The sequence below is a fragment of the Mycetomoellerius zeteki genome, unplaced genomic scaffold, assembly GCF_001594055.1.
Source record: "Mycetomoellerius zeteki isolate Tzet28-1 unplaced genomic scaffold, Tzet1.0 scaffold120, whole genome shotgun sequence".
NCBI classification, from domain to species: domain Eukaryota; kingdom Metazoa; phylum Arthropoda; class Insecta; order Hymenoptera; family Formicidae; genus Mycetomoellerius; species Mycetomoellerius zeteki.
In genome coordinates, this window is record NW_017256127.1 from 333,923 (window position 1) to 358,399 (window position 24,477).

General features: G+C 33.9%; 1 protein-coding gene across 1 annotated transcript in view; it reads left to right on the plus strand.

The window, feature by feature from the left end:
- The window catches only part of Hr4 (nuclear hormone receptor 4), a 75,497-nt gene that overhangs the window by 29,274 nt on the left and 21,746 nt on the right, over positions 1-24,477 (plus strand). The window contains 4 exon segments of the mRNA XM_018461281.1: positions 9,330-9,434; positions 20,455-21,462; positions 22,032-22,191; positions 22,193-22,576. Of these exon segments, the coding sequence (XP_018316783.1) occupies positions 9,335-9,434; positions 20,455-21,462; positions 22,032-22,191; positions 22,193-22,576 (1,652 nt within the window). The 5' untranslated portion in view covers positions 9,330-9,334.

The following is a 24,477-nucleotide window of genomic DNA, read 5'->3' on the forward strand; positions in this document are numbered from 1 at the left end:
CGATTCCCGCGTGGGGCCGAGCGCGAGGATTCTTTCTTCTGCAGCGGAAGTTAACGGAAAACGAACGTCATTGCCGCATTCATCGTTGTATATAATTAAGATAACTTTCTTGTAATATTTGAAATAGAATTAACTAAGATAATGCGATACAGAATAAGTATATCATGGTCGATATAACCGTTATATTTTTTATAAAAAAGCCTTATTTGTAGAAAATAAACATTAATTAGCATTTTTATACAATGAATACTGTTCTAACATAAACAAACGAGCTTTGCGTGTATTCCTGATTTTAAAAGCTAAATTTCTTTACTGTACGAATACTTTTTGAGCGTTCAACAACAATTAATACAGTTTCTAATTTTCATTTATTTTTAAGATGATATATTTTTTATAATTAATACACACATCTTTTTGGTATATATAATTTTGAGAAACATATAGTCTGTTTTATTCTTTATAAATTGTTAATTACCCAATAAGAAATGACCGTTAATTAAACATCGAATCGACGTTGAACTGGTGGCGAAATCATCGTATCGATATTGATTCGATATCAATTCGGTGAGTCATTTCTCGCTGAATAATGTTTATATTTTAAAAATAAGGTTTTTTTTAAATATTTTCTTTGTACGGATACTTTTTGCGCTTACTGTATATCATATTGAAATTCTATTGTATATTTTTTAACTAAGTTCTACAATATCACTAGCTTCAATAGTAATTTAATTCAATAGTAAATAGAATAAAAATTTGCAGCTACAAATTTCTATTCTATTTAATTATTGTATACATATAAATACTAATTATTGTTCATAATTATTGATCAAATTTCTTATTTAGAATTTGGATATTTAAATTTGAATATAAATGTCTGAAAATTTTGTTTGTTTTAAAACATGTATAGGTATCATTATTTCATTATTGTTTATAATTACACACAAATAAATTTTTACTCTTAAAATTCTTCGACGAATACTTCGAAAACTAAGTAAAACAATATGTTAAAATTTATCTTTACACATTATTTTAAGATTTGTATTATATTTTGTATCAGTCCTTATATATGTTTTAATCGGTCATTCACTACTCCATCTACTACCTACATGATAGACGTTCGCGGAAGCAGAAGCTTACTCGTTCGTTTAGTCCAACGTTACGAAAAAGAAAGATGGATGAACAAGATTGAGATTGGATTCTGACATGTCGAAGCAGCTGATTCTACATTGTGACAACAAAGTGATCAGGAATCTGACCCTTTAAGTAAGAGAATTGAGTCGTCGATGCATTGATATAATATATCGGCATATGAAACAACTATTAACGCAAATAAAATATCCCTTCGTTTTCAACTACATATAGGTATAATACATATATAAATCGAATTTGCGAGAATTTTGATAACATAAATTATCTGCAATATTTTTATAAACTATTATTCTTTTAAAGGCTAATATTTTTATAAACATTATTCTTTTTTAAAAGGCTAATGTGTATGTAAAAAATAATAAATAAAAATAATTAATTATTTGCAATTTATATAAACTATTCTTTTAAAAGACCCATGTACACGGTGTCCCATGGGAATGTGTTGAAACTAATCAGTTGTCATTTTCGAAGGTATTCAGTTATTGAAAAAACAAAAATTGCGCTGAAAAGAGGAAAGTCTGCAATTTTTAATGAGTATAAATAAAGTTTAATAAAATGTTTGTGTATCAATTTTATTGATGAAAAATTATGTTAAAATCAAGTAAACGCTAAAATTATATGTAAAATCGCAGATAAGATCGAAAAACAGCTTCGGATTTAGTAGCAGCTATTTAAAAAGTTATTAGCAATATTAAAAATGATATGTTAGAAAAAGTTTTGACGAGTTTTCGTAAAAAAATTGTGTTTTGTACAAATTCAGATGATGCATCCTCCGAAAAAATTATCCTTGGGATTATGAGCATATTTTTCATCGATAAAATTAATTGATACACAAACATTTTGTTAAATTTTATTTATACTCATTAAAAATTGCAGACTCCTCTTTTCAACACAATTTTTGTTTTTTCAATAACTGAATATCTTCGAAAATGACAGCTGATTAGTTTCAACACATTCCCATGGGACACCCTATATGTATACTAAAAATAATATAATTATAATGTCCAAAAATCAAATAACCTTTTATTTGTCATACTGACACACTTTCATTTCATTAAATCACACATTTTTGATTATATAAATTGCTACGAATTATAATTTTTTTTATATAAATTTCATCAATAAAACTATTTCGTTTTAAAAGTAATAAAACGAATAATAATACAATCCAAGAGAAATATGATTCAAAATAACGTCGTAGAAAATCTATCGTATGTAAGTGTTTTATCTCTGATAGAATTTTAACCTGTTAACATATGTGTTAATGATGATGCCGCATACCAGGTCATATTCATCACATGAATCTTCGTTAGTGCTAACTCCGTTAAGAAACACCGTGTATAATGACCCCTTTCCGCCGATAAGCAATTTTAAGGTATATTAAAAGACGAGACATTGTCGTTATCCATGTGGGTCTGCTTAGATAAGTACTAATTTATCTTTTCACATAACGGTGCCGCATGAGAACAGATAAGATTATATTCATTGGGACTAGACTATATACATTTTTATGGTAACTCGAATATTTTAAGTGTATGAAAAAACATAAATAAAATATGAAAATAAGGTATAAGAAATGAAAAAGTAGTGTTAATCATGTAAGTAAAATGTACATCTTTGTACGACATAAACATAATTATAAACATAAATACGTAAATGACTGAAAAATTTATAACAATAATTTTAAGATTTTATGTTTTATACTCTTTCGTATATTATATATAACAATATATTCTGTACTATATTAATGTCCCCCTCAACAAGTAATCTCTTTTGCCTAAGATTTTTCTCTTTCATAAGATTTTACATCAGATGAATCTTTTTTGTATACAAAATATGAAAGCATAAAAAATAAAATCCTTAAGTTATTCTTATAAATTCTTCAAGTTTAATCATTTTTTTCTAAATCCAGAGAGAGAAAGAGAGCTCAAAATTTATGATATGCTGAAATAAAAAATATCTTCCAGATAATGTGTTTTCACCCGTATATGACTCGTCAAAAAATCATAAAATTTTCCTTTTGGTGAATCGCTTTTTAATCCTTCAATTCCTGGATCGAAACTTACACATATGTATGTATGTGTATCCGACCGTTACAACCAAGAATATTATACTGGAGTCCATTACCGACACGGTACCCTCCGATGAGAATCGTGACAGAAAAGGAAAAGAGAGACTATCGTCTAGGAGATACGGAGAAGCAGACACGAAAGTGGGGGAGTTATAGACCTAGGATGTCATGGCGTGGGAGAGTCACTTTCACCGTCCGTGGTCCTCATATAACGGTAAAATCTACACGCGATACTGAAAATCAGGTGATTTACTCCATAAACGGACGTGAGACCAACTTTTGTACGATTTCAGATTGTCGAAGAGTTCTCTAATCGAGAACCATTTATTTCCGCGTCTTTTATATCGATAAAATAATTTTAGTCACATAATAATTGAATTGATATATGTATAAATATGGTTTCTATCAACTCGCATACTAACAGTGATGAAATTTTTACATATATTAAATGATTTAATGATGTTTCAATAGATAGTTTTATAGATCTTTTTTTATATTGTTATTTTATATAAGTTCGTACAATGTTAATGAGGTTGCATAAATATGAAAAGTTTAAAAAGTGTTACAGTGATCGGATTTAGTTCAAATATGCGCCGTTTTGTTCGATAATCTGTTTCCATCTAGACGGCAACTTCATAATACCCCCCTCGTAGAAGCCCCCCTCCTTACTTGCGAAGAACTCGGACAGCCACTTTTCACAATCCTGTATTGAGTTCAACTTTACACCACCAAGGGCGTTCGCCATGGACAAGAACAGGTGGTAATCACTTGGCGCTATGTCCGGGCTATATGGTGGATGCGATAAAACCTCCCATCCGAGCTCCCGTAGCTTCTGACGAGTCATCAACGAAATAGCGCGAATTTCGGCGTTAGTGAACTCCATGTTTACACGTCTATAACTGTTGAACGCAATATCCAAACTAATCATGCATAGCGTCGTTTTGTAGGTTATGTCAAGACCTTTGAAATGGTGTATAGTATTGCCAGATACGACCTCTGTAGCGCTTTGTACATAGCCGCGAAATTCAAAAGACAAAAAAGCGGAAGGGAGATATTTGACAACCTAATATATTAAATAGTTTAATTATATAAAAAAAAAAATAATTTGATTATTTTATTTCAATTGATTGAGAATTTTATGAAATTGTGAGTTATTTATTGTTATTAACATAATTATACATGTGTGACATAATTGAGTATTCAATAAATTAGCTGAATTACCGACTACGATTAACAGGAATAGAAAGTTGTAATCTCTCGCGTTCAACGAATATAAACATAGAATAGATAAATAATAATGTGAAAGGTGTTAATAAACTTCCTATAAAACATGACATAAGCATAAACTTCCATCATATTCTTCTGTCATTTGTATTTATGATGATCGGTACAAACACCTCAAAAATAATAATGATATATTCATTATTATATAGATACATACATGAAAAGAACGATATTGCTGAAGTACCTAAAAATTTAGCTAAATACAGAAAAAATTCAGTTAGATATTGAAAAAAAAATTGTGTTAGACTATCAGAATCATTAAGTAGGTCATTCAAGCATAATGAATAATGCTGCAAAAAGTTCTGATATTTTTGGAACCAGTTTGAGCGTCCTATATAATAATTTTGATGGTCTTATAAAATTTTCAGACTTGTTAAATTTTATCTAATTAAATTTGTAGATACTTTAGTAAATCCGTTCCTTGTGTGTATTTAGGGAAAAATGTATATATTTTCCTTTAAAATAAAATTCAACAATACAATATAAGTATATATAACGTACACACATATCCTAAATTTATTTTCAGTTAATTTTGTTTCGCTAAAAAATTATGTTTCCGTTAAAATTATCTAATTATAAGAATATAATAGCTTAAGCTAAATATAAATATTTTTTTCAACAGTAGTTTGAAAAGTATCAAATTGTACTTATATACATATATTATCTAGAACAGCAAAGTTCCAATATTCTGAGAGAATACATACGAAATGATTTCGTATATAACGATTACGTTATACGTGTATCAATTAATATTTCGTAAGAATTTTTCAAAAATGCTATTTAAAAAGAAGTACAAAGTCCGTTAGAGAGTAAACTAAGTATTAGAGCTTGTTCATAGAGAAATATGAAATAGTGTGTACGTGGAATATCACGCAAACACACGGAGAAAATAGCACGAAGTGTACTAGTAGTACGAAACTCAAAAAAGCTCATCCGAGATAGACGAGTTTGCGTGGCTTCGCGCCCGATGGCCGCGCTCTTGCACTCGCGGCACAAGCGAACACACGTAAGTGAGTATGTACGTGCCAAGCGCCGAGTTCCGAGCGCCGGGACCGGGCGGCCTCTCTCAAGAGGAGACCGTCGTAGGTTAGTGCATTGGTTGCACTTTCCGTCTCGCGGTGTGCGCTGTGTGCATATATATATATATATATATATAGTCGCGCGTCGTGACTCCTGCGCGCGCACGAACGCGCTCGTCCGTGCCGCGGCGCGACGGCCGACCGGCCGTATGTATGCATCTTGGTTATGCAAGAATAGCGACGTGTGTGAGAGACTGCTGACCCACATACGGCAGAGAGCAAGGACCCCGCGCTGGTGTACCGCGTATACCCGATCGAGCGCGCGTAAATGTGTGTGTCGCGAGGTGCCCGCGCGCGCGCGCGCAACGTGCACATGCGTATCACACAGCACGTCATGGATGCGCTTTGCTGCCTCTTGCTGCTGCAATGTGCCATCTAGTGTCGTATGCGGGTACCGATGCACGCGTCGTCCGCGCGGCTGATTAAGCGTCGTTCACATCACTTACGAGTTACGTGGCGGACCACTTCTTGAATGGACGTTCGTAAATTTTATTTTCTTTTTAATACATAATATTTTTTATTAATCACAGCTATATAAATGCTTATAAAAACCTACACTGGTATTCTTGTGCTTTATCAATTTTATTAGATTTTATGCATTCAAAGACAATAATCTAAACATTTCGACCCACAATTTTTCGTCATCTTCAATAAATCTAAATGTTTATCTAAATTAAAATCACGTTACAATTAACATCATTAGGTGATGTTAATTAAACATGAAGCTCGCTTGTAAATATAGCTATTTCTTGCAGTTGAAATTGCGATTGAGCGAGCGTAAGAGTAATTGCAAGAAGTTCTACGGTACGTTAGAATAAACAACTTTTGAAATGGAGACAATGTTATGGAATATTAATGTTGCTCAGATCAGTCGAACAAAGTTTGCGCGCTGAAAAACAAATAGAAAGCCTTGTGTATGAATTACGAAGTATCTGTTTTGATGAACTTCTCTTCCAAACATCTTCACTTCAGTAAACAAGCATTTCGTAATATAAGTGTATCTAATAATGCTAATAAACATTTCTTTTAATTTAAATTTTAAATAAAATTTCTAATAAATATTATTAGAAAAACGCAATTAAGATTTGCAATAGAAATACAAGCGTGTCCGTATTAAATGAAAATGGATTATTGATCTATCGATACATCGAGTATATTATTACTGTAAATGATAGTAATGATGTTATAAATGTAAAAAGTTACAAGAAAACTCATGCGCTTGAAATTCAAATGTTAATAAAATATAAAATTTGACTGTATACGTCAAGATTTCTCGAATAATATTTTGTTACTGTCTCAATTAACATGAAATGTACGTTATTTCTGCTTCTAAGCACTTCTACTTCAACAAGATCGTTAGTGAAGATATATTACGTCCAACTTTCATCCGAGTAAATTCCGGAACTGTTTGAATCTAGAACTTAAACGTTGAATCGAGAACAACTCGTACTAAATAATGTGTAAATATTATATCTTATAATCTAATAATTGTATTTATTGGAGGACTTCGCGTTCTGATGATAGCGGCGCAAAGTTTATCGCAGAATCGTCGATCAAATGTCTTTATGTAAAATATTAATTTAAGGATGTACAATTCCTGCAAACAGTTTGAAATTGGAAATGTATTGATATTTATACTTTCGATCAAATAGTTGTGAATAACATCATACATGTATTTAGCAATACATTTATATCTATCTATAATTTATTTACTACATTCACATATACAACATACGTTATTATTTTTTATTGTTATAATATTTCAACTTAAACCATGATGATTATACAATAATTAAAAAAAATTATGATAGAACAAGTAGGTATTACAAGGCATAAACATTACTACAACAATGTGAGTGCCAGTACGTGTGTTTCTCAGAATAAAAAGATGAACGAAATGGAGCATAAAAATTTGCACGATTGACGTGTATATTATCGCCCTTATTAAAACGACCCATGGCAGTTAAGTCGGGGCGTTGTAAAGTCACTTATGCCTATTCTACAATAGGAAAGTCTGTACGGCCGCGTTCGGAACGTCGCCAAATTACTTATTCACCGTCCGGCACCCACGAGCTGCGATAAGGCAAGCGCGATTTGTTATTATCGCTGGCGTCGTATTATTAAAATGACCCGTGATCGTTTTATAATCATAGATCCAGTCTTGTCTAGCGCAGGATCGAGACAAGTACTCGTAAAACGTGCCTGCATGTAAGTCGATCACGCGGGATCGTCGTTGCTTCAACGAACGAAGAACAGGGACCACTAAAGTCCGCCTCTGTAATTATTCCATTACGATACATTGTATGGCGCAACAACAGAATCCCCCGAGAACTTCATAAAACAAAGACGTCGGTTCGTGTCGCGGTAAAATGATACATGTATCGCTATGCGACCGATCCAATTGTACGTTATTGTCGGCTAAAGCGGGGTTAATGGCGAGCTATGCGTTCGCCGTAATCGCCGCGAACGCGTGCGTTCATTCGCGCATTACGTACTTTCACGTTGCGAACCGTTCTCGATATAGTCGATAATACGTCTATAATCGATAATACCTGCAACAGTCGATAATACGTTCATACACACTCGAGGAGACTCCTAATTATATCTAATGAAAAGAAACAAATTAATAGAAAAGCGAAATCTGGGGAAGAAAATGTAAAATAAAGATTATATGAAGTCTTTTTAGCGAAGACGCGTCAAACTCGTGAAATTGAGCATTTTTTATCGACATGCATTAAGAAAAACTTGAGAAATACGAAATAATTGCAATGCTTTTGTAAGGTATGATATAGGGCAGTGTTTTTTAACCTTTTTCGATCCGCGGAATTAAAATAACAAAGCAAATTTATCGAGATGAATACATTATTAGGTGCACATGCTTCAGCGCTCATGTAGATTTTTTATTAGATACCGTCAACACGACATTTAGAAATAAATAGAGAAATAAATTTTAATGTTTTTATTTTTTTTATTGTTTTAAAAGTGATTGCTCTACAATGATGATATCGCTTTAATTAAAATGAGAGTAAGCGCAATATAATTTAGATAATTTTCACAATTTTAAAAATATTTTTTACTTATTCGCTTTTTAATTATTTCCACATTTTTTTACCTCTTTTTATTTTCTCTAAAATTTTTGCGACACACTTGAAAACCTTTTGCAATTTTCAAAATTTTTTAACTTTTTTTAAATTTAAGTTAATTCAATCTTAATTTTATTAAGTTAATTTTTTTTTCTTCAACTTTTAACTTAATTTTATTAATTTTATAAGCCATCAACTTAATTTAGTTTAAAAAAACATTAACTTACCGAACTTTGATAAATTCACATGGAAATTATTTAAGCTAAGATCCAGCTTCGACAGTTATAGGTTTTAAATTCTTACAGTTCTGTATTTACATAAACAGTTTTAATAAATCGTTTATTGTTGAATAATTTCAGTTTTAATATATTTTGCACAGAAAAGAGTCATTCAGTTATACAAGAATAATGAAATCATTTATCTGCAGAATTTATAAAAGCTAAATCCTAAAGATTAAGCTCATTTTGAAATCTCACTTTGAAATAAATATAAAAGCCATTGTTGCATGACACAAGAATTGACTCAAATACAGAAATATGATTTTATTTCAGTTTAGTGCTTTAAACATTTCCGCGAAGACAAAATCGTTTAAGAATAAATCGTTTTTTGTTGTGAATAATTCACTTAACGAATAACAAGATCCTTGTGATTTTCTGCTTTCAGGAATTATGACCCTTCCGAGCAGCCCGTGTGAGATAGAAAACATGAGCTTGTTTCAAGACCTCAAGTTGAAAAGGAGAAAGGTCGACTCCCGATGTAGTAGCGACGGTAAGAACGCCTCGAAGATATACTGTAATATCACGTTAAAATCCCATGCGAATTGAATTAACATTTAATAGAATTAACATTTAATAGAATTAATTCTGCCACGGGAAATGCCAAAACGTGAAACATTTTTCCGCAGGAGTACTTCGCAATGATACCTTTCGCACTTTTTGCAATGTGTCGCAGCGTTATTATAATAGTATCTCATTATGTTTTATTTCCGCTATTCATCTTTTAATATCAAGCATCTCGATTTACAATAACCGCTCGTAATGACTACATTGCAGCTCCGTATTTACTTTCGCTATGTGAATTTCACATTAAAAAACGTATCAAAGTATCAAAAGTGGTAGATATATAAATTAAAAATGTTATTAATATTTGTTATCAAGGTCATGACCCTGACTGACTTCTAACAGGTTTTAGCCGTAGCTTATTATTCGTTAAAAAACTATTAACAGTTAAAGTTAGTTATTCCTCTGCTTTACATGAAAATTCAGATAACTTTTGACAGGGAGAGAGGTATGAGGTAGACCGATGAAGGAAATATGACTACACGCGAAACGAGTACCATTCCACCCCCCTCCCCTGCCAAGGGGCGCACGACTTTCCACACGAAGCGACTTTCACCCTATCTCCCTCCCCTGCCAGGGGCGCACGACTTTCCTCCTGTAAAATGTTACATATTTGGATTCTACGGAAAAACAAGTAAACTTTGTCTGAAACATTTCTTTGGAAAATACTCCTATCAAAAGTTATGAACATTTAAACTTTTAGCCATTTTATTGATCATGATTGAACTATATTGTGACACAAAGTTGTGTTCACGATACAATGAAAACGATCGCCATTTTTAAAGATATTTTAAATCCGAAAGCTTTAACAATGGCGAAGGTAGCGCTCACCCCTATTTTGAAAAATCGGTACAAACACCTCCTGAGGGGTACAAACGAAACGAACTGCGGTATAAACTACAAGCGATGCCGAAACTGCACGGCCTCCCTTACTTGCTTTTTTTATATCGCAGCTCTATATATATTTTTTCATTATAGGGTGTACAGCTTGTCATTTTCTTTTTTTTTTTTGCTACGTAACGGTTGAAGCAACAAAATAGCACTAAATTTTTGACCATGTCTCAACTCGATTTGCGCTGGTGAGGGGTCCAGATTAATAGGGGTCAAAAGATACTTGTTACAATACTAAAAATGGAGCTAATAGCCAAATAGTGTCTGAAATAATAGTCCCTGAAAATAAACAAAATACCCGAGGTCACTAAGTTCTCAAAGTGATATTTGCAGATACCTGTCCAATGCTATTTTAAAACCTATTTGTTAAATTGATGTAAGTCGCGTTCGATTGTGCTGAAATGGCTGTGCCAGCTTAATAGACGTTATTCGTCAACATAGTGAAAGAACTTCGGTGGTGTTGCTCGCCTTGTATTGTGATACTGAAAACTTGCGAAATTTTTCTATGAATAATGTATAAATACGATGCATGCGAATACTGAAAGTGTTATAAACAGGTGGACTTATTTCTACAAAACAAACATATCATCCTTTACAGAGAAATCAACGAATCTGGGGATGTATTGAAACTAATGAACGATAATGAATACATATGTTTTTTTCTCAAGATTATATAACCAATGAAAACTCAAACTTGTCTGTAGATTACATCAATCATTAGAATAAAATTTAATTTCTGGGCATTATCTTGTCTCTAGTCGATGTTTAACGATTGGTATTTGTAATTTTTTTACTACAAGAAAAACTTAGTTGTGAATAGTCTTGAGACATGATATGATTTAATGAATAAATTTTAATAGTCAATTTTATATTTATTATATTGTATCGAGATTTTTAATTGAAGGTTTTATCTTAAAACAAAAATTTTATCTAAAGCTTTTAATTAAATTCTGATTGTAAATACAATATAACAAATATAAAATTGACTTTTAAGATCTATCTGTTAAGTCATCATATTTCAAGACTGTTTCAACTGAGTTGTTTAAAGTAGAAACATGATTATAAATACGTGTCGTTAAACTTTGACTAGATAAGATAATGCTTAGAAACTAGATTCGATTTTAATGGTCGACGTAATCGCGCTGTAGGAAAGGATCATATATCATTGTCGAACAAATTATGATGCACTAGCTGATCTTTTCATATATTGAGATTACTTGGAACGAGTTAAAACTGACGACTATACTTAAGCGTAACGATTATTTACCACTCGTTACTAGAGAAATGCGATTTGATACAGCAATATCGTTAATTTTTACATCCAGCAATTATCACGAATAAAAGACTACTCTATTGTAGACGACGCAATTAATCTTTCTATTTTACGAAGCGTATAAAAAGTATGGTACACTATTGTTGATTGTGAGATAAAAGTACAAATATGTTCCCGCGCGCGTGCGCACACACACATAGAATACATAAATCTCGCACCAAAATGTAATATCTTGAAATGCTCGGAAACGATAGCTCGCAACAAATACTTCTTATTATTAACCTGATAATAATAGTATTAACCTGATAAAAATAAACATTAAGCGCGAATACTGTAATCATAATATTCGATAAATTTTGGTCGTTAGTAAATCATCTTCGAATAATGCACGCTAATTAGAAAAGAACAAATAGTGAATAATTTCGTTGAATTACTTTAAATAATCTATTGAGGACTATAAATGTACTATTCAGGAACGAGAATATCTCTATTTTTAATAAATTCTCGGGTATGATTTGATTAATCTGTATTTTCTTTGAGTAAAGATTTCTTCTTCTTATCTGATACTTGCATAAAAAATAAACTGTGATATATATTTACGTATTCACTAATAGATATATATAATTCTCTTTGAACGTACGGTAATGTGTATTTCGAATGTATCAGCCATTAACCCTTCGACGCACCATCCCGACCACCATTCACGCTCTTCATTCAATTCCTGATTTCTTGCTGCGCGCACGCGCTTATCCCGCGTGTTCCTCGTTCGCGCGTTTTCTCTCTCTCTCTCTCCCCCTCTCTCTCTCTATTTCTTCCCACTTCTTCATTCAATTATAACAACAAAATATTACATCGCGATATAACAAGTGGTCCTTATGCGTCCGTCTTCTTATAATATCTTATTACGTGGCAGCTTTGAAATGATCGACAGAGAAAGGAGACAAGAGAAGAGTGGATGCCGGCGTGAAGGCAGAGGTTGAGTCGTGGGTGGCGCGGCGACGGAGTCGCTAGCTAGCTGGAGGAAGCCAAATCCATGAGAGACAGAGAAAGGGGTGAGGGACCAGGGGTGGAGAGGAGGGAGTTGGGATGGTTGCTGCTGGTGGTGCAGGGTTGAATATCAACCCACGCGGTCGTCCCGGACGTGCAACGGTGCTAGTTTGGTTTCGCCTGAACCCGCGTAACCATGCGGCTGTCGTCGCGTGCTCGTCGTGAACTGTTCCCGCGAAAAACGAAACACGCGCGTGCGAACAAATAGTAGAGCTCGACCAAGAGAAGGAAAGGCGATGGAAACCGGACGATGGAAGCGAGTCGACGACTACACGGTGAATCGTGTCGCACGAGCGGACGATCGACGATGATGCCGTCGTCGACGTTGACGTCTTACCCATGGTAGTCTCGCGCGCGCGTCACATTACGACCGCGGCCGCTGCACCACGGAGCTGCATCGATTTTTCGATGCGCTCGCAAACACGACTGATACCAATGACCCTCGACCTACGACCGATTTAAAGGTCAGAGACTGCGTTAATGATATGGAATGTTGTCCAAACTAGAATGAAGATGCTGGAGAACACGTAGAAGAGAAACTAAATCAAAGCAGATTCCAATTTTCAATGATATACAATCGAAAGAAAATCGATAGAGGCTCGAGAGATGTGTATCACGCGAACGACATTCGTACCGATTTTTCGAGGAGACCGTACGCTCCAGTGGCTGATGCCGTGATCCGCGGTCTCGCGGAATCATTGATCTTTCTCGGCCACCTCCGCCGCATGTGAACGTCACACAATTCAACGAGTATAACGACGCAATTACTCGGCAACGCCGCCGCGAGCGATGCTTGCGAATGTCGCGAAATGATCATTCTAACGAATTGAAGATTGGAAAAGAAATGGCCGATCAAAGCAACATTATACCACTTGAATCGCAACGGTCCCGTGTGGTTTTTGCATATGCATATCACGAATGAAAAGTAGTAACGTTGTTATTTTAGTCAAACGGCTTATCCGCGCTTCGTCGGAACAACGAATTATATTTTATGCAAAGTAACATAATCATAAACAAAGAAAATATGAAAAAGAAGTACATCGTGATAATTACAATTATAGTCTAATTTTATAAGATAAAACAATCGAAATTTCTCGATAATCTTTGACATCAATTTATCGAAAGCATAATCATATATATATGTATATATAAATATATATACATTTCAAGAATGATATATTTTTTCTGAGTATTTATATATTATATTTGAAATATATATAAACAGGCATATCATACAAAGACCAGATTCTATTTTCATGTGCCAACTACAATCGACAACTGAGAAATAAATAGAAGAAAATCATTTTACACAAACTCAAAGTGATCTACGATATATGTCCTTGATTACATAACAATATAAAAATGGAAGATGCCTATCTTTTCACGAATTATATGAATACGTAGGTAATCGACAAATTAACAAAGATTTCTATGATATGAAAGATAGCTCGCGAGGAGAATAAACAGTACAATCAAGAAGAAAGGCGGAAGAAGACAATATCAAAAAATCATTATTATAATTTACATGATAAAATATTCGTTACAAAAATGTCAAATTTAATTATTAATATCATATCACAAATGTGGATCTACAGAATTATTTAAAAAATGTTTCCCTTGAGAAGTAACGTCTTTATCGCCACTAATCTTCATTGGACTCCGCAAGAACAGAATCCACAAAATTGGAATCTATCAAATATGGATCTAACCGCTTTCTACAGAATGCAGCAAGAAAGCAGTTTTCTGCCCTACTTATCTCTATATCAGCCCTACAATAACTTTTTGACACTGTCTGACCAGAGTTACTTTGGGCACTTCACATCGCAGCTTAATCCTATCTTCAATTATTACATGTGTTTGGACGCGAAGAATTTGTACGCATCGCTTTTCGGTAAACAATGTACTTATTTTCTCGAACATCGCATCTACTTGAGTGATGTTACGCTATACTTACTAATAATATAGTGTCTTCTCGTATTCCCATCCTGTTTGTTTCAAATAGTTCTTCATCTTCAATTTTTCTTTCAGAAAAATATCAGAGATTAAGGATATCAGAAAAATACCAGAGATTCTATAACTTATTGTAGCTTCTTGATACTTCTGAAAATATTTTATAAAGATTCTGTTAAAATCTTTATACTTTAAATTAATACTTGATGTCCTGAATACTTCAATAATTACACAATTCGTTTTCTTTTGAGGGAGAATATATAAAAAAAATGTTATGATATGTTACAATTACAGCTTTATAAATTTTGCATGTTTTTGTATGTGTAGTCAACGAAAGAAACACGATAAAATTATTCGAAATTTTGTTGGTACAGAATAGTATTTGTTTCGCGTTGTATACAATTTCACAAAATTGATCTCTGTAACTAATTCTGTTTGCAATAATAAAAGTGCATCGAGATCGCGAGTTTAATTCACGTCACAATATATCGACTTATTTAACGTAGAAATAACGTAGAATAAATATTTCGTTAAGGTAAGATATTCAATACAAATTAATTAAAAGATATTCTATTCTTTATTTGCTTTCAATGGCCTTCTGTCTCTCCTATTTTTCTTGTCGCTTATAACCCAGAATCGATTAGCACAACTTTTCAAGTTAAAAAGATTAACTTCGAGTAAATTAAGTAAATTAAAATCGAGTAAATTAAAAAAAATATATAAGTGAAAGGAACGGTGAAAGCAGTTTTGCGTAACTCCATAATACATAACTTATTACATTACTATTTCTTGAACGTCTTGAAAAATTCGACTATCAATACAAAAGATCAATATCTTCCTCGTCACATTTCGTGACGGATCATCGTCATTATCCTTAACTATCATTGTTACGGTAAGTACACATCACTCATACATCATCAGAGCACATTGACATTAGCAGTTGGTCATCAGTCTGATATATAAATGCCGTGCTGCGTGTACGACTAAGCAAAATATAATTGCTTTATGACAGTTATGAGCGATAGTCTCTCTTTTAATAATCAACAAGGATAAAAGATAAAAATCCGATTCGATCTCTTTGATTTGGTAATCACGCGAGATAATTATCGATATTTCGCGATATCGTGATATGAGTCCACGAATGAATAATTCGCCCGACTAACTTCCATGACTTCCATTGATCTATTAATAGCTTGGAAACTGTCACCTAAGTATCCGTAATCACAATCTGGCCTTGTCAACTGCATTCCTTCCTTGACCTCGAGCAACCATACTCTCCACATTCTTTTCGCGATAAACAAGAAAACACTGAGCAACTATTTCACTGGAAATTATTGTTTTATAAAGTATAGTCTTTTTCGGTGTAAAAAAAGATAAAAAATGTGTTCCTTTAAATATAAAAAATATCATGTTTTCTATTTCAAGATTTTTTTAATTGAAGCAGATTATTTTGAAAATTAAATTTATGTATCATGTATAATGTGTGATCATACACATATGTAGGGTGTCTCTGAATAATAACTTGTTTATGGAACGATAAATCAACAAAATAAAATATAAAAAACAAAATAAAATATATAAAATGTTTTCACCTTAAGATCATTCTTATGTTTTTCTTTTTAATATAAATTTTATATTTTTATATATATTTCTTAGTATATAGTGAGACTAGTACTAATGAAATAAATTCATTGGAGTATGATACAGGTTTTTAGATGCATATGGGGCATTCTCTGTCAAATTGGACACCCCCTCTGTCCAAAATTCAGTTCATCCAAAAAATTTCTTCCTGGGCTCAAATTGTAGATACACATGTCTACTTTCTTTAGTACTCTTTTTGGAAATTCAATATGATGAGCCTATAATCATGGCTGTAGTTCACGAAGTACTGATTGAAAAGAAAAGTATTATGAATATCTTAAAATTTTAAGTTGATTAAATTATAAAACTGTACGAGTTATCATGTCATCAATCATTTTGAAAAATACTATTTCGATAAAAATGCGATTTATGCATTTTTCTTAAAAGTATCAGTCTCGACAGTATTAGTGCGCTCCTCGCCCTGATGAAGTGAAAGGCAAGGTTCACAAAACGTTGGCATTAACAATGAATCACGATACAGCGATCATCCCTTTGACATCTTTGAACTAGAGAGCCTCTGAGGGAGAGAGTGGCAAACTGCTCCTCCTCTGATTGGACGCGGTCATCAAAACTTTATAGGCATGGAAGAGATTGAAGAAAACTGATCACGTGACCCCCACCGATTGAACGCAGTCATTCACGTGATTCAATTTGCCACTCTCTCCCTCTGAGGTTTTCTACTCTGAACACTTTTTTTTCTTGGCTGATGTTCATAAAATTGGATGAACCTTGGCCCATTTGAGTGATGATTTGAGCATTCTCAATCGGTACTTCGTGAACAATAGCGGTCATTTTAGGCCCGTCGTATTGAATTTCCAAAGAGGCCAGAGTACTAAAGAAAGTAGACATGTGTACCTATAATTTGAGCCCAGAAAGAAATTTTTTGGTTGAACTGAATTTTTTGGACAGAGGAGATGTTCGCGCGATTTGACAGAGAATGTCCCATATATATGTAACATAAATGCATTTATTTGGGCATAAGACATTTATATCTCAATCTGTAAATTTTTTTTTCGAAATTGTAATCATTTAATTTAAGTCATATAACGATTATGAAATTAATATGCAGAATGAAACTTATACTTTGTCTACTTGTAATTATGTAAAATATTTTTATTTGTTTATTGAATTAATTTCATATTGTGTGCGCTTTTGATGCAAGGTCTCATTACTATTGTTACCATTACACGTGCCATCTTATATCCTTCAACACCGCGGGATACAATGCATCGTTAAGAATGCATCGAAAGCAAAGGGGTGCTTTAATGATTCTCACTCAGAAACACTTTCTTTTAACTCAGTTACAATCTACCACAGTAACTTCCCCATTATAAAAAACACAACTCGTGCCACGTGCTTTTTCTATAGTAAAAGAAAATAGTTATTTCTTTTAAATAGAGTCACCAGAAGGACGACATGGAAATCAAATCGTTGGAAATTATCTTCTTCACTAATATATGTATAAACTTTTGACCATGATTATTTGCAAGAATCAAGTTTTATTAATTATTAATTCTTATTTTCTCAAGAATTAATTTTACTTTTAATAGTTTTTTTAATTTTTTAAAAAGCGAAAAAATATTTATTGAAATGATAAGATATATGGATTGATTTCAATCATATTACTTCACATGAAAAGTTTCATTATTTTTCATATTTTGCTATGAATCATAGCACTGTTTTTAACGCTATAAAATCTAAAGATAGTCTCGTGTTTTCTACAGTTAATATTTATTCTTTTACACATTGCTATTACATATTCGTTTATGCGTTGCATAAAAAATGATATCACAGATATTACATTTCTATTGATCTCATATGTATAAAAAAATTCATTAATTTGCCGTTTAATCATGTATTTATCCAATTTGCAGCTGATATTTTGAACTTTATTCGTGTATATAAAAAAAGTACAAGCAAGATAATTTTACCGTAAATAAACGCACACAGAACAATAATGAGCATAAATTTAAACTATCGAAGTCACAGTAGTACAGTACGATTATTCAAGAGAAGTTATAAAACGCGATATGCTTTGAAAGCTTATCAAATTTACATTAACGGAGTTCGAAGGAATTCATGAAATGACGATAGATCGACTCTGAGCCAAGATAAACACAATGTTGTTAAGCGTCTATGTATTTTCGGATGATATATTTTTTATGTATAATGTACATATGTAACAAAAAAATCATATTTAAGCGTATTAGAGACTTTTTAATCTGTGATTAAAAATACATAGACAACTTATTTTATCAAAAAATATATAAAGAAATATTTAAACACGTTAATTTTCTAATCAGTGAGTGTCTTCTCTTCAGTACTTAAGTACCATATATTTGGATCTTAAGTACTAAACGAAAGAACGATTGTTTCCCAACCGCGATAAATCGTGCAGTTCCTCCAACAAATATTTTATTAGCGTAATAAAATATTTGTATCGGTAAAGTGACTAAATAGTGTGTTTATCGCGTGGATATAAGTATCCTTTATGGAGAGTGGGTGATTATGGGCGCGGTTAACGTGAGGAAAGCACTCATATATATTGGAATCTGTTACGGGAGGCGCTATTTTTTATAGAGAGGGAAGGTGAAATACTTTGTGTATACACAATGCCGTATTATTGGATATAGAATTGCATAACGAGCGGTTGCCTATCGAGACCAACATAATAAGATAAAATGAATTTTAAATCCATCAATCATTGATGCCGTTTGCAATTTTAACGGCGGTTCCATTAAATTGTTTTATAAATGGAATTACGATAATAATTTTTTATTTAATTTTTTTATTTACAAAAGCAAAAGTTTTATTTACAAAAGCAAAAATGATCATTTTTGTTTCAACGTTCAATAACTTGGTGAAAAAAAATCGTGCAACGCTCAATAAAAAGCAAATTGAAGATAAAGATTTACTCTTTGGATTGCTGTAAACCGCATTTTTATATGATTTTTACTTCACGCCATAAAAATTTTAATTGATTGAAAATTGTAAACAATTAAGAAATTGAAAAAGATTTTGGGAGTCCGTAAGAATATTATGTTTCGATACATTATTGATGCCCCCGTTCCGCGGAGACGAACGGCTCAAACTTTCGCGTTGCGCACTACGTAATCAAATCGACACATAAATCGTCATTACTTTACAAGCTTAATGTTTAAAGAGTTAAAATTTTTCAAAAAATTTCCGTAATAAACAAAATTGTAGTATAGATAAAAGTTGACAATTCGAAAATTCCTACGATAATCTTTATGATTGAATGAATAAAACTACGAATTGGAAAGGAATATTTTGAAAAATTCGGCATTCGGCTGTGAAATGTTCCGAAAACTTTTTATATGCCCTATATTTCGAGGAAAATATTGAAGTTTATTCTGTAAAAATTTCAACGAAAAATATTCATATTTGGCTGAGATATGGCAAGTTGAACACAAAAATCTATTGAAATGTTTTTATTTTACGAATTAATGTTTTCGTTTATAACTTGAAAACAAAAACAGTTACAAATTTGATTTAAACACGAAAAAAGATGCGCTATGTAATTCTCTACAAGAATTAATCGTCAAAATTGAAATTAGAGCGATGTTCAAAATTAACCTTGCGGACAATACTTATAGTAGCCACGGCAGTGTCGCTGCGCGATACTACCGTGTCTCCAGATCCCGTGAAATCCACGTGTATCCCCTTATAGAATCCAGTCCCTCAATTGAACTATTATATCGCACATTAAACTTATTCATTAACTCGGAATGTCACTGGAATATGTTAGTTCGGAAACCAAAAATCAAGGAAGATGTCATAAGGCGCATGCAACACGTTACACTCCATGATAGCTTATTATCTCACCTTCACCCTCTGAGCATCGGCTTGCGCCATCAATTAGTTACGTATGCGACTGGTGTACAACGTCATTAATTTGCTCCAATTCTCTAATTTGCCGATTCCCCTTTCCCGTTTCCATTCCTCTGTGCATTCAATTTCATCGTGAGATATAATATGCGCGTGAATAACGATCCCATATTCCTGCATTATCATATTCAATCGTGCTTTCGAGGGTAAAGAAAAAGGAAAAAAAAGAAATATCCCGTCGCGTTACAGACTGTCCGCAGTCCGAGTATAAACGTGAGATCAACGCCTTATTTCTCAGACTCCCCGGTATCCCTCGGATCAGCAGGCTCGCCGCAGGGGAACCCGACGACGGACGCACCTTCACCCATAAACTTTCCTGCTCCAGGGGAGAGCATGGCCGACACCTCAACCTTGTCGCCGGAGACGAACATGCCGAGCTCGCCGGGCTGCCAGATCAGAGTGACGAGCGAGTATAACCTGCTGGGCAGTCCGAGTCCAGGGCCACCGCGAGGAGGAGACTCCCTTCGTGGTACCGGTAGTGGTGATGGCGGAGGTGGAAGAGGAAACGGTCAAGAGGGTCGCGACGCGGGATGCTCGGATCGTGCGTCGCCTGACTCGGTCTTCCCGGATGCCGGTCCGATGATGAGCTTCAGGGTCGCCGATGAGCAGCAACAGCAACATCATCAGCAATCACAGCAGCAACATCAGCAACAACAGCAACGCTCCATCACCCCCGTGCAGATCAAAACGTCACCGTACTCGCCAATTCCAGCGGTCTCGTCGACTCCGATTGCCCAAGATATCTCCTCGAGGAGTGACAGCCCGGACTTAAAGGGCGATCTATCGTCCATCCAGACCAAGGAAGAATCCGACAATTCGGTCTTCGACGGAGGTGGGGGTGGTAGTAGTGGCGTTGGTGGCAGTGGTGTCGGTGGTCGTTCGGAAGCCTCCAACCAACCTAGTCACCGGAATAGCCCGTCATCTCAGTTCAACTTGAACCTGAACATCAGTCCCGGCGCAGTTGGTTCAGCCGGACCACACGGATCCCTACAACAGCAACAATCACCACCGGCGCCACCAAGATCACGCGCACCCCCGGTACCACCGCATCTGTTAGTGGCTCATCATCAATTTTGGTCTCAGAACACTACTAGCGTACAGGGATTCGCTACGCAGAGGCTACTCAATGGTGTCATCAGCAGCGCCGTCAGTTATGGTGGGCAGAATGCCACAACTGTCTCCACCAGTTCCAGCGGTACCAATGTCAGCTGTGTCACTACCGGCGCTACTACTACGGCAACCTCGTGTAAGTATTGCATTTTTTATTAAATCGAGCACTTCTCACGTTAAATTTACTTAACAATTTATCCTTTCATACCTAATCATTAACTATTTTCAATTGGCCATATCGTGAGGAGGCGTTACTCATATAGAGTTACTAAATTGTATAATTTTGAAATATCATGCAATAAAATTTATAATAAAAGTACCCTTCTAACAAAGAAGTATCTAATACAAATTTCCTCCTTGATTCGTTACTTAAGTCCAATGATCGGAAATTATTACATCTTACAATTAGCGTTGGTTATAAAAATTACAAAGAATATCCATAGAATTTAGTTTAAATCACTTGTTACTTTTTGACTTTGATAAAAAATACTATTCAACACTATATAATAAAACACTAAGAATAAAACACTATTTTCATTCGCTTTCTCTACGATTACATATGACAAATATGAAGTATGTTTAAGAGCAAAGGTAGTGCAGAGGGAGAAGTCTTAAAGATGCAAAAATTATATAAATAGATTATTCAGACATTGTATAAATTGTACAAACACATTGTAACAATCGATCATTGATGATTTATTCCAGGCGAAGGTATGAAACCACCAGCGCAGAGAGTAGCGCCAGCACCACCGCGGCCCCCGCCCACAGTGTTAATGGGCGAGATCGGTGGCGTCCGTACGATGATATGGTCAGCGCCGCCGTTGGACCCGGTACCACCACCAGCAGCATCCTGGTCCGCTACAGCGGAAGGAATCGGCCGCCCAGCTGTTACTGAACCTTGGCCAGGAATCTAGAGGTAAACCACCCTCATCCTCCGCGGTCACGTATTCATCCGCCGTTGGGCCACCGCTCAACATGGAGAGGCTATGGGCCGGTGATCTGACGCAGCTGCCGGCCGCGCAACAGATGCAGGCGCTGAATCTCACGGCGTCCGGTTCCGTCGCGCAACCGTGGGTTAGCAACGGCGGTACTGTTGTCAAATCTGAGGCGGCCTCGCAATCCATATCGGTGGCACCGCCTGCACCTCCTTTACCGCCTCAGGAGAACGAGGAAGACGAAACGCCTATGATATGTATGATTTGTGAAGACAAGGCGACCGGCTTGCACTACGGTATCATCACGTGCGAAGGGTGAGTGCCTTTAGCCCCGCTTACGAAATTAAGTATAGTTAATCCTTTCGCGCATTATATGTCGCTCATTTGCCGGAACAATGACATAACTCAAAAAATCAAGTTTTCCAGAAAATGCGTTTGAATGTTTTTAATCATTAAACTGTGTACGTGTGTTTTGTAATATTATTTTTTAAATGCAAATTTATTCATAACAATTGATTGTAGTAAAAGTCTATTAAGTCTTTTCATTAGAACTGCTCAATAACAATTGAGACACTGATAAAGCAAAACAATTGACAGAATGTTATAATGCAATATTGATATAATTGTTTTCTTGTGATGAGTTTTAACAAATTATGTTGATCTACCAGAATAAAGAATTTTAGGGGCCCTTCTTAATTACACTCATCAACAAAATTATCGCATAGGTAAATTTATATCAAAATTTCGTATAAATTCAAATAAGTGTAACTCCACGAAAAATGATCGCATTTAAAAGTTTTTTTTCATCCTCCTCAAAGGTAAAGTCTGTACTTTACGAAGTTTTCAATGGATTTTAAATTCTTAATTAATGTAAACAATTAAAAATGACAATTTTTTAGTTATGTCATTATACTGGCATTTCTGACAAATGAACGATATACGGATTAGAGTACATGACGGTTGTGTTCCAAAATTTACTGCCAGTACTGAAACTCTATAGTTTACGTTACGTGCACTATAAATTTTCAGTACTGGCAGTAAATTTTGGAACAGCCGACATATATCCGTTATTCCGGTATATACAAATCATTGTTCCCAGATCTCATCACGTGTACAGGGTGTTCCAAAAAGGTCGGGATATGTCTTGGAAAATATAAGTTTTACAGAAAAATATATATATAACATTCGTTAAGATCATAGTCATTGAAGATTGTTTCTCTTATTTTCATTTTTACATAAAAATTGAATTTTCTGTGCAAAAATGAAAATAAGAGGAACAATCTCCAATGACTTTGATCTTAACAGATATTATCCAGGACATGATCCTGAACAACATTCAAGTTCTTATCAATAATATTGTTCTTATCAAATTATATAGTCAGATCAATAATTTATATCAATACAGAAATTTATATATCGGAAACATTGCGGTTGGTTGATCGCAAACGTACGTAACCTGCAAAATATTTCGCAATTATTTGCACAAACTGCGTGTGTACAAAAGACGTTTTAAATTAAATTTATAAATTAACCTTCGAGTAGATATGTGGGGTATCTAAGCATCCCAAGCATAGTTTTTCTTAAATATTTCATACTTTTAGATTGATAACAGAGCTCATTGATTTAGTATCTTTCTATTAATGATTACTTGACAGATTAAAGTGGTAGTGGCTCATCGATATTGAAGCAATAAACAATAATAGAGCGTCAAACATGCTGTGAACCCCCCATCTACTCATTTGTGTTTGCTTTTTATACTTAATCTTTTTTTGAGTTTTTATACAGTCAGAGGTTTTTCTCTGCTGTAGTCCAAAGTTTTGTCTTGTTTATATTACTTTTCTTGTCTTATTTATATTATTTATACATGTCTCCATTTTATTAGAATGTAACTAATGTAAATTTAATTATAAAGAATAAATAATCTCATTTTTCTTTTATTTTTGTTATTATATTTCAATTCTATAAAACAAAATTTAATTTTATGTTTTTTTAATTCAAACATTGACTATTTTATATATTTTTGTTATTAAAATATTCATTTCTTGTAAAAAAAATTAACAATTTTTGTATCTTTTATTTCGCTATTTATCCTATCTTGAACTCAATATTTTTTAATGACAATTTTGTACGATTTATGTTTTGAGGTATTATTTAATATTAGAATATTTGTATTTTAACCCTTTTTTAGGTTTGAGTTTTTTACGTTTTTTAATAAT